The sequence below is a fragment of the Tripterygium wilfordii genome, chromosome 18, assembly GCF_013401445.1.
Source record: "Tripterygium wilfordii isolate XIE 37 chromosome 18, ASM1340144v1, whole genome shotgun sequence".
NCBI lineage: Eukaryota > Viridiplantae > Streptophyta > Magnoliopsida > Celastrales > Celastraceae > Tripterygium > Tripterygium wilfordii.
In genome coordinates this window covers 1,272,250-1,287,462 of record NC_052249.1, presented here as the reverse complement: position 1 = coordinate 1,287,462, position 15,213 = coordinate 1,272,250, and the positions used below count along the sequence as shown (strand labels likewise).

The following is a 15,213-nucleotide window of genomic DNA, read 5'->3' as shown; positions in this document are numbered from 1 at the left end:
TAAGAGCTAAGACTTGGAGGTTAAGATTACTAGCTCCCTCATGACTCTCATACTATGAAGATATCGAGTGGGCCAGCTTAAAATGTTTCTTCAAGAAACATTTGCTCAACGATTATCACTTTACAAGCCAAATTGAATTTGAGTTCTCCGAATACAAATTTTTTGTTTTTGAAGTCAAGGATTTGGGGAGGGGGTAGGACTCGAATTCACACCCTAATGGACGGATGAGTCCCTTATATACGAAGTGATTATCGTTCAATCAACGACTCACTCGTCTCTTAATACAAACTACGAGCAACGATTTAATATGAAATTTGAATTGAAAGTGAGGTGGGCCAAAACGAAATGGGCCAGATGGCTGAGCCCAGTTTCAAATTCCAATTGAAAGTGAGATGGGCTACCGTAATTTCATGAGGCTTGGGCTAGCGCCCATGTTAACATTTTTGGGCCCTGAGGCCCATCCGTATATAGTTTTTGGGCTACTAAAACCCAACTCAGACAAATCCCACCCGTAAAGGCTAAACGCTTCGTCTCCCTTCCCTCAGCTACACGCAGACTGCGCAGTTGATTCTGGTATTCAACGAGGATTCACCCCGGCTTTGGTTTCTTTCGGCAACCCTAATCCTTGCAGGTACTGGAGAAAACACAAAACGTTATTGCTATTGTATTTTCAGTTACGGTACTTCTTAGGGTTTGAATATGTGTAATGCTTTGCAGCGCGCGGTGTTAGATCAATCTGTCTAGCAGCAAAGATGACCTTAGAAATTGAGGCTCGGGAGTAAGTTCGTTTTTCTTAGCAAATTAGCTTTGATGGAAAGTTGGATTTTTGCAAGGTTATTTATCACTGTTTGTTTGGTTGGCTTCAGTGTGATAAAGATTGTGCTGCAATTTTGCAAGGAGAACTCTCTGCAGCAGACTTTCCAGACCTTACAGAATGAGTGCCAGGTCTCACTGAATACTGTGGATAGCATTGAGACATTTGTGGCTGACATCAACAGTGGAAGGTGGGATGCGATACTGCCCCAAGTGGCTCAGCTCAAGCTTCCCAGGAACATATTAGAGGATTTGTATGAGCAGGTATGGACAACAATTTTTTTTTTTGCTATTTTGATTTTCATCATGAGAAATTTCAATAAAATTGCCTCTTCTGTTGCTATTTTGATTTTCATTATAAGAAATTTAAATTTAACTTAGATATTTCTTACTTTTATAGAATTGTATCTAGCTTTCTTCCATGTGATGTCTTTGTTTGTTTGTTTTTATTAATTTGGGAGGGGAAGTATTCGTACTACACAATCTACACAGTATTTATTCTATGTCTGTTCATATGTAAAGTGCTTGAATTTTTTTAAGTTTTCACTGAGCTTTTGATGATATGCTTCAACGCATTTTTATTTTCCTTATTGTGTCGTTTCTATGAGAGCTCTGCTCCCTCATCATTTTTCTTCTTTTTTATTTTTACAATATATATATATATATATATATATTTTATTGACTTTATTTGTGTGGATTTGCTATGAATTTTTCTTTCTTCGTATCCTTATGAGTTTTGCAGATTGTGTTAGAAATGATTGAACTTCGTGAGTTGGACACAGCACGAGCAATTTTAAGGCAAACTCAGGTGATGGGTGTCATGAAGCAGGAGCAACCTGAGCGATACTTGCGACTAGAGCATCTCCTAGTTAAAACTTACTTTGATCCACATGAGGTTAGAAAGCTATTTTTTTTTTGTGGTTGTGCATGTTTAAAATGATTTAAAGTGGAAAAAGTTAAGAGGTTTTGAGATTTTGGATGTTCATGGAGGCCAATCCAACTCCTTAGCAATAGTATCTGTATACCATAGTCGTGGTGCAACTTGCAAGCATGCCAGTATGCCACACCCATTGGTGTGAATGGGTAAAAAAGGAAAAAGGCGAGAATATAAGTAATTAATTTCTTTCAGGCCATTGATGATTGGTTCCTTCAGCAAGTATATTAAGTGTCCCAATCTTGGCCTTGACATATCAATATATAGAGCGGAGCTTTCTGTGAAATATCCTAGGCTGACAATCAAGCAAGAAGTGAAAAAAGAACGTTTGAGGGAACATCTTTTGAAAATGCAAATTGTCGGGGTGCCTGTATCTCAGCTTGTATGGAATACGGATATGTGCTGTGTCAAAAGGATTGATGAAAAAAGGTGACGCAAGAGTAGGAATGAGAGGATATCAAGTGGTGTTTGCCTAAAATTTGTTCTCATGTTTCTGAGTCATGATGTGAAACTTTTATCAACTTTGGGTGCAGTAATTTTATATTCAGCTTACCACATTATTTATCTCCAGAATAGTAAATATCAACAGTTTGCAAAACAAATCTTATTGAAAGAGTTGATACAAAGCTAAAGTTGTTGAGTTGGGTACCTTCTAAGTTTCTGTCTATATACCTGTTTTGATTCGATTGAACTAAATTGTCGTTTTTGTTAAGATTTATGAATCTGTCTTCTTGGCAGGTTTACCATGAATCAACAAAAGAGAAACGTCGTGCACAAATTGCCCAAGGTTTTTGTACTTTCCTTCAATAGTTTTGATTACCTTGCTTAAAAGGTTGTAGATTAATAAATTCTGCTAGATAAAATCTAGCAAACAAATTTAGACAGGAGAGAAAAAGATTCAATAAAAGGCTACGTAACCTTTAGATAATTGATAGACAAGAAATTTGAATATTTTTGTTGTATAAATATTTTTTCCGAAACAAGGGAAAGGTTACCCTATGCTTCGCGCAGCTCACCCAAGCATTGCTGAAAACACGGGTGTTTTCTTGGCACAGGAACTTGAACCAGGGTCTCCTGGCCGAAAGTGCTCTTGCTGTATGGATTATCAAGTATCTATTCCTTACATTTCTACTTTTTTTCCTAATACATTGCTCTCTTTTTCATTCAGCTATTGCTACTGAAGTTAGTGTTGTGCCACCTTCTCGTTTAATGGCTCTGATTGGTCAAGCTCTTAAGTGGCAGCAGCACCAGGGTAAGTGTTTGCTAATGCTTTTGAATCTTTGATACTAGTGAATTTTGGCATTAAAGTTTTTCTCAAAAGAATTGAAAGGAGATTCATTTTTGCATCACATTTGAAGTTTCTTTTGAAAATCATGACATTTGGACCGACCGTACATCTCCATTTTCTGTATCCCTTTGTGGACTACAAGAATCGTTCAAACAGTTGCATACTTCAAATTATAGAACATCAATGCTAAATTGATGTTAGAGTTGCTGGGGTTCAACCTAGAAGTCATAGGTTCAATTCCTACAAATAGTCTCTTCAAATATTATGTGGGGGTAAGGTCTGACCGTATACCTCAAGTAGAACAGCAATTTTGACTGGTGTTTGACCCTAGAAAATCGTAAATTGTTAGTAAGACTCAGGGACTACCTATTTCTTAAAAAGTTGAAGAAAAGTTCCAATATATCCAACCATCTAAAATTAAAGAAAACCTCAATACATACACCATTATATTTGACCTTGAGCAATCTGAACTTTTTTTACTATTCAAAAAAAAAAAGATTATATAGCAATTTGACTTTATGAACTAATATCTTGAAAAGATGCCATGAGGTCTTAAATGGGAGTCAAAACCTATTTTAGAATAGCTATGTTTTTTCTACAATAACTCCCAACACACATAATATGACAATAAATTTATTTCCATCATGCTTGCTCGTCTATTTTATCTCTTTCTATTAATGAAATTGCCATTAATGCTATGCATATGCCTTGCTGTACCTAGAAAAGGCTAGTTCTTCTGTTGACCTTCACTCATGCTTGTTGTATGGTTATATTATATCTTTTGGTGAAGCATCTTTACTTGGCTCTTTCAGGGTTGCTTCCCCCTGGAACCCAGTTTGACTTATTTAGAGGAACAGCTGCTATGAAACAAGATGTAGATGACATGTATCCAACAAATCTTGCTCACACGATTAAGGTGAGATGTACAGAAATTGATTATTCATTATTCCTTCTTGGTGTGCAAAATGTTTGCAAAGTTCTCCTCACAGAAGGAAAAAATGTTTCAGATACACTTCAACTTATTGCTTTGGGTTTTTTTTGTAGTTAGTTGTCTGTAGATGTCAACTTTATGATGTTATTTTGGGTATTGTTCTCTTCTCCTGTTCTCCAGCATTCCCAATTTTGATTCGCATATGACATGTATTTTGTTAGTCGTGTTATTACCATTCATTTAGTTTTCGGGTTTGCAGCCATGCATTGATTGTCTTGTCACCTTTCTTTTTATGTTCAGGTTTAGATATTGTGGATTTATTCTCGGGTGGAAATTTGGATTTTTAAAAATTAAACACAATCGGGTTTCTTTCATAATTTCATTTTTTGTAAAATTTTGTTAGCAGTTATAAGGATGTCAAAACGTGTCTTCACTTGAAATTCGTTTTGAGTTTATAGCACTTCTAATTTTTATTATTATTGTTAATTTTTTATGGTGGCACTTAATTTCTTACTGTGGTCTGTTGTTGTTCTGCCGTAGTTTGGGACAAAAAGTCATGCAGAATGTGCTCGATTCTCGCCAGATGGGCAGTTTCTCGTGTCTTGTTCTGTTGATGGATTTATTGAGGTACCATTAGAAAATTGGAATGGAAAATTTTCCAATAACGTTTTAGTTGTTGTTGATAAAGCTCAAACAAGATGTTTATTGACTTTGTGACTGCTGCAGGTCTGGGATTACATTAGTGGAAAGCTGAAAAAGGATCTACAGTACCAGGCAGATGTGAGTTCTCTTAATTCTGAACTTTTAGTTTCTTATTAATAATAGCATTATTCATCTCCCAGAGAATAAAAGATTGCTTTGAACTGGGGAAATCTGTCAAGCTCATCCATACCTTCCTTTCTGTTTGGATAATTAATTTTATTGGAATTCCTACCCTGCTGCCCCCTTTTTGAATGGGGTCTTGAGTTTCATAGTAACGTTGATTACTGCATGTTAAAGGTTAATTTTAGTTGCAATCCGTTTGTTGGGGGTTGGCCTTTCTTCTTTGATACTGAAAGCACACAGTTAATAATGAATTTCTATAGCTATCATATCTTGGCCTAAAGTATACATCATATCCCTAAATATTTCTCAAAAAGGAAAAAGGAGTTCTACTTCATTGATGTAAAGTCTTACCTTCCTTTTAAAGGACTGTTCTAAGTGGAGGTTGATTGGGTTCCTTGTGGTAACTTGACCTCAGAGGTTGCATCTTCGAACTTTCTTGCTTCCAACAAGGCCAAGCAAAATTTTTTGTTCACAATTCTTCAAATCACATGCTGGTTAATTTGGAAAGAGCGTAACTCTAGGATTTTAATTTTTCCAGGACAAAGAGTGCCCGCTTAGGGTTTTTTTGGATAGTTGGCTCTCAAATCTTAAGCTTTGTTTGACTGGAACTTGTTCCAATATTTTTGAGAGGCTTATACCTTGATTTGTTTTGCTGACTTGACTTCTATGGGTTGCACCCCCCCGGTGCTGTTAATAAAATTTTTTCTTATCAAACAAATAAAAAAAAGGGACTGCTCTAAGTCTCTAACAGATAGGGTCTTGCTGCCATTTCTATTACATTAAGCTTTGCAGTAATTGGACCATAACCGACTCCCTGAACTCTACAAGGTGGATCCAATGAGGCCCAATCTTGAAGACTTTCGACATCCTCAAAATAAATGAATGTCTCTGCTATCGTCTGAATATACTACATTCTATAACTATTGCAGGAAACATTCATGATGCATGATGATGCCATCCTCTGTGTTGATTTTAGCAGAGATTCAGAGATGCTTGCATCTGGGTCACAAGATGGGAAGATCAAAGTAAGTCTGAACTTTGTGTGCCAGTAAAGTACCCCCCCCCCCTCCGCCACCACTTGGGATTTAGTTGTCTTCTTATTACTATGCTATTCGCTTGATTCCACATCCTTATGTGATGGACAGTAATTTAAAAAATCGAATATGAGATGACCTGCATAGATCACTCTCCTGTTCAGATTCTTTGTACCTATGCCAGCTGTTTTGGCTCTTTTTGAAGGGATAGATAAGTCGATATAGTATTGTATTTCCTCTTTCCTAGATATGCGAAGGATCCTTTTTATCCCCGTTTGGTTTATGATATCCAAAACATTTCCCACTCAAAAAAAACTTCCAAAAACATTCTCACGGAGAATTTATCTTATGCTTTTAACTTCTTGAACTTTTCCACTGACGTTATGACAGTGCTCTGGCAATGTGGCTTATAGTCTATTGTGGGCCTTTTAATCGGGTAGGTTCAATTGTTTGTTCACTATAACCAACCAAACATGAACCCACACATAAAACCCATTTTTATATTAGTAGGACCATATTAAGACCCTTTGCACTTGTGTTATGGTCCGATCCATGTATGAACTTAGTCATGCTTATATAGTAAATGATGACAAGTAAAGTTATACTTAAAAATGTTTATTACTTAAAATACTACCACACATTGTTGATGAATCTGATTCAATTTGACTTTGAAGTCTTAAGCTGGGCGAAACCCCTTTTCATTTATATTTGATAAATTCAGGTTTGGCGTATAAGGACTGGTCAATGCTTGCGTCGTCTTGAACGAGCACATTCTCAGGGTGTAACAAGTCTTGCCTTCTCTCGAGATGGAAGCCAGTTACTTAGTGCATCCTTTGACACCACAGCAAGGTTTTATTTAGTTTCTTGGTCCATTCTTCTTGCTTTTACTTTGCAACACATAAAACTATTTCAATTGTAGTTCAGATATACCTTCATCGCTATCATCTTTGGTGTTCATTTCTTTTCCTTTTTTTCTGGTCTGAACTTGGAGCATGCATGTACTTTCTTCAGCTATGATTTGTTTGACAAGACTATGGATATGAAATTGATATCTTTTTTTTGTTGCAAAGATATTGAAAATCCATGTGGCATTTTATGTAGAATCCATGGCTTAAAGTCTGGGAAGGTGTTGAAAGAATTCCGTGGCCATTCCTCATATGTCAATAATGCCATCTTTACAAGTGATGGAGGTCGTGTTATTACTGCTTCCAGTGATTGTACTGTCAAGGTAAGTAATTTGTGTATTGTATTTTAATGTTTATTTCCTCCTCCTCAGGCAAGATTCAAATCCAAGCCCTACAAGTTCATGATTGATCCCAGAGTCTCTCAATCTCATTCCATCAGGCTAATTGTAATTTTAATGTTGTACCCATTAGGTGATAGCTTCTTGCTTTGTGCATGATACATCGTGTTTTGTGTTTCTCAGGTGTGGGACGTGAAGACTACTGACTGCCTGCATACGTTTAAGCCGCCACCTCCTCTGAGGGTATCTTTCCCCATATCATTTGCCTTGTTTATGAGATAAACTAATTGGGGTCTGTTTGGTCCATATCAAAACTTGAATACATAAAAAGTGGCTACCAAAAGGTGGAGAGATTTTTTCTTCCAATTTTTTTGCTGATCCGACTTTCCAATTTTTATAATATTGGAAAATGGTTATAGTAGAAAACAAAATGAAGTCAGCTCTCTCTTTCTACATTACTAGGCTTAAGGTTACTTTCATATTCTTATATCCAGATTCATTGTAAGTTATTTTGGTAGTGATCTATTTTGAACTCGAAATGTGAAATTGGTTGAAGAGTAATGGAAGTATATATATATTTTTTTTGTTTATTATGTTTTTCGATATGATTTATTTGACCATTATCTCAACCATACAGGCTCTTATAACTATTTTTCGTTGTTTTTGTATCCTTTTGTCTGTCCCCGACCTTGCCCACTGCAGGAGCCTTGTGCAGGATGTTGTTTACCTTTACCTTGTTTGCGTTGGTGGGACTTTTGCATAATCTGGCTTTTTTTTTTTGCCTCTGGACTATCAGGGAGGTGATGCTTCGGTGAACTCTGTTCATCTTTTCCCCAAGAACACAGAACATATTGTTGTTTGTAATAGGACTTCATCGATATACATCATGACACTTCAAGGGCAGGTATCTATTGTTGACACAATTTAGGAAAAGAACGTGCTGTTCATATTTGTGGTTCCTAATTGACCAAATTTGTGGAGATTGTCATTATACCCTTCTTGTGGTGTTAAGTTGGAATTTGAGCCCTTTGCAGTTGTTTTGATGCAGTTATTTGATTACATTATTGTTGTTTTATGTCTGGATGCCTTTCTAACTGACGCATATCCTTGAGACACAAACTTTGGCTTTCTTCTAGGAAAAAAATAGTTGCAAGTATCGTTCTGATTATTTTGTGATGGTGTGGTTGAATTTGTACCACCAATGCAATAGTATCTAGCTGTAGGTAACAAGTAACAACTTAGGGAAATCAACACCAAAAAGTAAGTTCCATAGGATCATGAGCTCATCCAATAGAAGGTAAAAGAAAACTGTTCCTCTAATTAGGTAATAGATGGAGGCTCTTACCATCTCAAGTTGGGGGGTCGAAGTCTACCATCTGCTTGCTCCATGTCCATCAAAGTATGTTTGGCGTCTCCATTTCTGATAGTCAAACTAAACTAGTCCCAAAAAATCAGTGACTCTACTTCTGTGTAAATAGTTTCCATTGCTTGATACCTATCCACATAGATTGATTAGGTCATATTTTTACGTTTCTACTGAGCTTGGGGAAGAAAAGGGAAAACACAGAGGGTGGGATGGACGGATGGTCATGGAAACACAATTCCCAGTCATCAACAGTTGCTTTGCCTAAAAAATTTATATGGACATTTTAATTGAAAGGGTTGTTTTGTGTTATGACTTTGAAGTTGGCTTACTTTTTGTGAATTCTATAGTCACCTTACCTGCCCTAACCTTTAAACAAACTCCAGCTTACTTCACTGCTTACTGCTTGTGCCTAGGTGACCTTGTTTATAAAGTGACCTTAAATTGACCTGTCTTTTTGAGTCCATTTTCGGAGTAATTGGTTAAGATGTTTTCTTTATAAAGTGACCTTAAAGTGATTGATCATGTTGTAGGTTGTTAAGAGCTTCTCATCTGGTAAGAGAGAAGGTGGAGATTTTGCTGCAGCTTGTGTATCACCAAAAGGAGAATGGATCTACTGTGTTGGTGAAGACAGGTATTGCTCGAGTGCTTTGCTATCTATACAAGATGTAATTTTCATTTTGTTCTATATATGGTAATGATGTCATTATAATTTTGGCAAGTGTTTTGGCAAGTTTTACATCTCAAAAAAAATTACGGGAGGTTCATTTTCTTGCTTACATTATCTTGTGTGATATCAGATTGTAGTTGTTTTTGAATGTGTAGTGTTGTTGAATTGATTCCCGGGTTGACTAATGCTGTGGTGTTTCTACCTCATCGTGTGACTGCATAGACTCTGTCCTTAAACTAATTTGGGGACTTGCAGTCAAATTTCTAATAAGCCTAATCTGAGTATAGTCTTGGACTTATCCATCATCAGCATTGCCTGTTTTATCCTGAAGACAAATAGTTGCAGTTTCCAAGAGCTTCTACAATGAGGCAAATAGCTTCCAGCACCATAATATGCCTCTATTGTTTTCCGTCTTGTGTGTCCCTGAGTTGGATGTATTTTTATGTTGATTTTTTTCGGATCTTCTATGATATCCCATCTTAGGTAACGGTTGGACGCAATGGCATCCCCTCTAGAGCCTATATACTCATACGCTTCTAGACCCTATATTAGCCTGCTTTAGCCCGTATTATGATTTTTATCGTTGGCTCTAAATTTATGAATAATCTGCAGGAATTTGTACTGCTTCAGCTACCAATCGGGTAAACTAGAGCATCTAATGAAGGTAAGTTTTGTACTTGATGTATCCTGGAAGTTCATGAGTTGGTTTTCTCTCCTTTTTCCGTCTTTTTTTTTCACTTTTATAAATTTTCTTGGACTGGCAGGTCCATGAAAAGGATGTAATTGGCATCAATCACCATCCCCATAGAAATCTCCTTGCTACTTACGGTGCTGATAGCACGATGAAACTATGGAAGCCTTGAGCATGCCTTCTCTTTGGTCATATTTATTGGTGATCACTTCTAATCTCTAGTTTTGTTCTAATGTAATGCTGACTTGTGATAGGTGAAAATGTCAAATTGGGTACACCTGTATGTTTATTAAAACAGCAAAATTCTCTCATCGTTCAAGATTTTTGTTGCATTTGTTTTGTACAGCTTACTAATTTAATTAGTAATTATTATTGTGTGAATCTTTATTTATGATATTTAAAAATCAATTTGATCTTATGTCGGAAGTTGTATTAAGGGGATTATGCATGTTTCTACATATATATATATATATATATATATATATATATATATATATAGAATGAACACAACTGCATTTCCTTGATATAACCAATGTTTTAAATTGATATGAATATTGGAAGAACATCTCAAAAACTAACTCGTGGGGTTTGAATTTTAGGGTTTAGGGTTTAGAATCTCATATTTTTATATTTTTGATGTGGGACTTGAGATCATAGCATAAATCATAATAGTTAGGCGAGCGATGTGCGACATAACCAGTTCAGCCTGTTTAGGGTGGTGTAACAACCCTAATTCCAATATGCCATGAGTCTTCGAAGTATTGAAACAAATAAAATCACAACACCTTCAACTAGAAGACACAATAAACTCGAGCATTTGGTGAAGGGAGGGGGGGAGGCATCTCCATACGTGCCTAAACCCATGAAAAGTAATGCTCTCATCCATTCGATTAAACGGAGGACTAGTTTATAATTCCAAAATATACATTACAAAATTGTGTTCATTACAATAGTCTTCTCATGCAAGGCATTTCACCATGTAAGGCCCTTCAAGCTCATAACCCAATTTCCTATAATAGTGTCGAGTTCCTACACCTGAAATAACAGCTATTTTAGTAGATCTATGCTCTCTGCAAGCAATTCGCTCTGCCTCTTCCATCAAAAGTGTGCCATATCCCTACGGAAAGAGGGGGAAAAAAAGCAGGTTATTCACTAACTAGCAACCACATCAGATAATAGAGTACGAGTGATTTGCACTTTCTTCTCCATTTAATTCGTCTTTCTTATCTTCTTTATACTTAGTTTAAGAGTGTATTCCTTTACCTGGTGTTGCAACTTGTCAGAATCTCGACCATGAACCGGAACGGCAGTTCCATAAACATGGAGTTCACGAATGATAGAACACCTTCCCATAAGCTCAGGACAAGTAACATTCCGTCCACACTTTCTCAAGCGCAACAACCCAACGAGAATATCCTGTCCAGCAGAGGTTCAAATTATGAGCAGACCATGATAAGCAACACAAAATATATTACCCCTTTTAAGTAACAACGCTACCCTAGACAACTAATAAAGAATTAAATCCACATTCATCTCTACATCGTACATACCAATACCATTTTAAACAATTTTAAGTTTTTAACTTATCTCCAGTTTGTGCTACTCCTACTTTAGATCTAATAATCTCATTTCTTATCCTATCATCCCTCGTGTGGCCACACATCCAAAGAATCATTCGTATTTCTGCTACATAAAATTTTTAAATATGTCAGCATACATAATCGCGGGCCGTATATAATTTTCACTTCAACTTTAAATGAAACTCTTGGTCGTATAAAACCTCGGATGCACTCTACCATTTCACCCATCTTTTTTTTTTTACTATTAGCTACATCTTCACTAATGTCTCCTTCACCTTGGAAAATCGAGCCAAGATATTTAAAAAAATCTTCCTTTCAAATTAACTTTAAGAAAAACAGAAAATTTGGCACACAAGTATGAGCACGCAGACAAAATAAAAACATATTAAGGCCGGAGAAGAAGAGGTAGAGAGCATCCCTATTACCTGACGTGTATCCTCGTATGAAAGAAATGATTCCCAACCTTCGTTAGCTGTATAATCACGGCGAACAAGCTCAACTTCTTCCGGTTTGATTTTGTGATGAATATCCTAATCAAAAACATTTACTCAATTACCAACTTTTCCAATTCATAGCACAAAACATTATTAAATGGACATGGTTTATTCATTCACCTGGATTCCAGCCTCACGTGTACGGACATCACGACATTTCAGGCCCAAGTCATCCATTCGAGCTAGGGCTAGCTCTCGAAGATTTCCTTTCTCAACCCCAGACGTAACCAAAGGCATGGGAATATCCCTTTGAACTCTATAAACACGAGTCCAAGGGGGTACCATGGCTAATATTCTCGCTACAATATCTACAAGTTGCTCAGGTGGATAATTTCTATATCTGCAAAACACAAAAATTATAATATCTTCCCTTAAACATGCAGCAGCCAGCAAATGTAAAAGAAATCAACAGGCTTAACAAGAGAATGATCACATAATAGTGATACAACACAAGAAACCACGTTCAAAACCGCAATGATGAGAACTTAATCAAATAACAAGATACCTCCCAGTTTTCCAAAGCTCATAAAGCCCAGTTCCACGAATGACAAGGGTAGGATATATTTTAAGCCCATCTGCTCTGAATAAAGGGCTTTCAAAAAATTCACGAAAGCTTTCCAAGTCTCTCTCAACCCCAACATTAGGAAGATCAGGCATCATATGAGCAACAACCTAGAACAAAACAAAGAAAAATTATCAACCCAGAAGACAAACAGGAAGTGCAGATCATATCCAAGGCAACAATTTTTGCAATGTTAATTGTGTCTCAAAATTAAAGTCTAAAGATAATCAATAAATATAATTCCTTATAGCAATATGCATCTCAATAAGTATGCCTCCACATCTGATTGGCATAGGTAATGTAATCACAACACAAACTTTTTCAAAGAATTGATACGCCATGAGTAAGAGCATGACATGATTGAAACAAAAGAAAATAAAACTCTGCTTCCAAACTCAGCACTACCTACAGGTAACGCAAGAGGATTAGGGGACAAGGATACCTTGAAACCAGCATCCTTTGCCAAACAAAAGCAATCAGCAACCGCAGCTACTGTATGACCCCTATTTGTGTCACGTGCAACATCTTCGTAAGTACTCTGAACTCCAATCTCCAATCGTGTACAACCATAAGAAAGCATTTGCCGCAAATGAGGTCCAAGGCAATAATCTGGCCTCCTGAAGAACAATAAAGCACTCTTTATCAACAAGATAAAGAAAAAAAGCTAACAGAAACAAAACAATTTCCAATATGAGTAACGTGAGCCATGAATATTGACCCTTCAAACCAGCTGAAAGTACAAGCAGCTTTGACACTCAAAAATGAATATATACCATGAGTTCCCATACATAAATATTGATGTGTTCAATATAAATTCTTACCTACCCTCCTATATGCAAGTGAGTTTAAATCAGCCAACTAGCAATTCCATGTAAGTTTGGCCACTAAATTTACCCAGCCCCTCCAAAAACAGTAGTGAAGCGAATCCTGCATTAATATTCTTTCGTATACAAGTTTAGAAGAATTAAGAAACTCAATCCTACCTAGCTAATTTCCCAGAGAAAAGTAGAGGGAAAAGGTTTCGAAAAATGGTAATAGCAATCTTAGAAAGACAATGTCAAACAATCAAGCGACAAAACACAACTTAACTAAAATCAATGTTCTACAAACGTGAGAAATTGGGAATCCTGATCTTTTGCAAAGAAACAGTGAATCTTGATCTTTTGCAAAGAAACAGTGGCTTACGTTTCAATTGTCATGCCAATACATTTTGTTGCACCATGCTCAGAGTAGGCAACTGCCTCCTCAACATTTGCTGAAGTATGACCTGACAACGCATCATGAAGATTCCTTATAAAGTAATCGCGGTAATCAGCTGGCAATGACATGAAGGTACCACCCATCAAGATGAACTCAACCTGAAATCGCAAACGCCATTGTACGATTGAAATGGTGTGGATGTTCATATAAATTCTAATAATTGCAATTGCAGAAAAACGACTTTTTGAGTTGAAAGGTGAAGAATGCCATACCTTATCAACACTATGACCCAGACGCTTCAGCTGATCAATCCTGCTTCTAGCCTGGACATATGGATTATAACTGAAACCAGATATATATAACAAGTAAATTAGAAGGCCATGACTACGTGAAGGATCTAATATTTTGGAATAACTTTCACAAGGACATAGCAAGGCAACAAAGGCAAAATCTTATAAAAGTGTGTAGATATGAACCCTATCAAGATTGCTGAAGCTGATTAAAATGGGTTCCACGCAAGAAGTAAATATAAGTTATGATAACAAAAGCAACACTGTACTTGAAGCAGTTCACAGCATCCACGAACAAATAAACAACAAATCAAATTGTTCATATGGGGACAAAAATATACAAAACAGTACATGGGAAACCATACCGCGCTCGAATCGCTCGCATACTGGTGGGTTCATATCCCGTGTAGGACTGCGTACTGTACTCGAAATCCGAGTCGGGCCCACCTGGACAGTACACACAAATGTTTCCGGTGGTGGCAATGTGAGGGCACCGGTGGGGTTTGGACATAACTGCGACGACGGCGATGCCAGAGGCTGTGCGGACGGGCTTGGCACGGAGCTTCGGAAGAAGGGCTTCACGGTCTGCCTCGGGTAGGGCTGCGATCATCTCAACCAGCTTAGGTGCACGTGCAAGGCCGTACTTGCGGCAGGCGGCAGACTTGAGGGCGTTGAGGTCGACCGTCTGGTTGTTGCGGGAGAGCTCCACCATGGAGCCTACGATCTCGGCGATAGCCCGAACCCGAGCCTCCTCCTCCGTCAGTCCATGGGCCTGAAACCCGCCCTTGCCCGGCCGTGGCTGCTTTCTAGACTCGGTAGTTGCCATCGACGGTAGCGGATTTGAGAGAGCGCACGAACCGACTTGCAAGATTTCTCGTTAGAGTAACGGTAGTTCGTGTGAACGCGTCCTTAAACCCTCGTAGTCGTAGATGCCAATAATGTTTGGGCCATTATTCTAATTGGCCCAATGGGTTTTAAAACCTACCGAGTCCATAAACTCTTGTAAGGCTATGATGATTGGGCCGTATTTCGTATTGGCCCAATTCTTTAGGGTTTTAAAACGGTAAAGGCTAATCATGCTGTTCATGGACCAGGCTTGGTATAAAATTTAAACTCAAATGTATTTATTCATTTGAACCCGATAATCTAGGTAGGCCTGGCCCGATCCAAGTCCCCGTTTTTTCAAGTGATTTTCTATTTTTTTTCATTATATCTTCTAAAATGGACAACCAAACGTGTAAAAAATACAACCAAACATGTTTTCGAAATTATTTTTGTTAAAATGCGTAGACCAT

The 15,213-nt window shown here is 37.4% G+C and overlaps 2 protein-coding genes across 2 annotated transcripts; one reads left to right on the top strand and one right to left on the bottom strand.

Annotated features, from left to right (window-relative positions):
* The first annotated feature begins 500 nt into the window (after positions 1 to 500).
* Positions 501 to 10,210, top strand: LOC119983293 (suppressor of mec-8 and unc-52 protein homolog 1). The gene is made up of 17 exons (XM_038826954.1): positions 501 to 631; positions 718 to 778; positions 867 to 1,077; positions 1,556 to 1,708; positions 2,486 to 2,534; positions 2,916 to 2,999; positions 3,848 to 3,951; positions 4,507 to 4,593; positions 4,693 to 4,746; positions 5,721 to 5,816; positions 6,547 to 6,674; positions 6,927 to 7,053; positions 7,252 to 7,311; positions 7,865 to 7,972; positions 8,965 to 9,065; positions 9,714 to 9,765; positions 9,866 to 10,210. The coding sequence occupies exons 2-17, from the start codon at positions 753 to 755 to the stop codon at positions 9,962 to 9,964; spliced, it is 1,539 nt and encodes a 512-aa protein (XP_038682882.1). The 5' UTR covers positions 501 to 631; positions 718 to 752; the 3' UTR covers positions 9,965 to 10,210.
* A 445-nt stretch (positions 10,211 to 10,655) lies between these two features.
* Positions 10,656 to 14,810, bottom strand: LOC119983534 (elongator complex protein 3). Its single transcript, XM_038827197.1, has 9 exons — positions 14,284 to 14,810; positions 13,901 to 13,970; positions 13,614 to 13,786; positions 12,871 to 13,045; positions 12,372 to 12,538; positions 11,987 to 12,206; positions 11,798 to 11,902; positions 11,056 to 11,208; positions 10,656 to 10,909 (listed from the first exon to the last, which is right to left on the bottom strand). The coding sequence occupies exons 1-9, from the start codon at positions 14,742 to 14,744 to the stop codon at positions 10,751 to 10,753; spliced, it is 1,683 nt and encodes a 560-aa protein (XP_038683125.1). The 5' UTR covers positions 14,745 to 14,810; the 3' UTR covers positions 10,656 to 10,750.
* Positions 14,811 to 15,213: the final 403 nt, after the last annotated feature.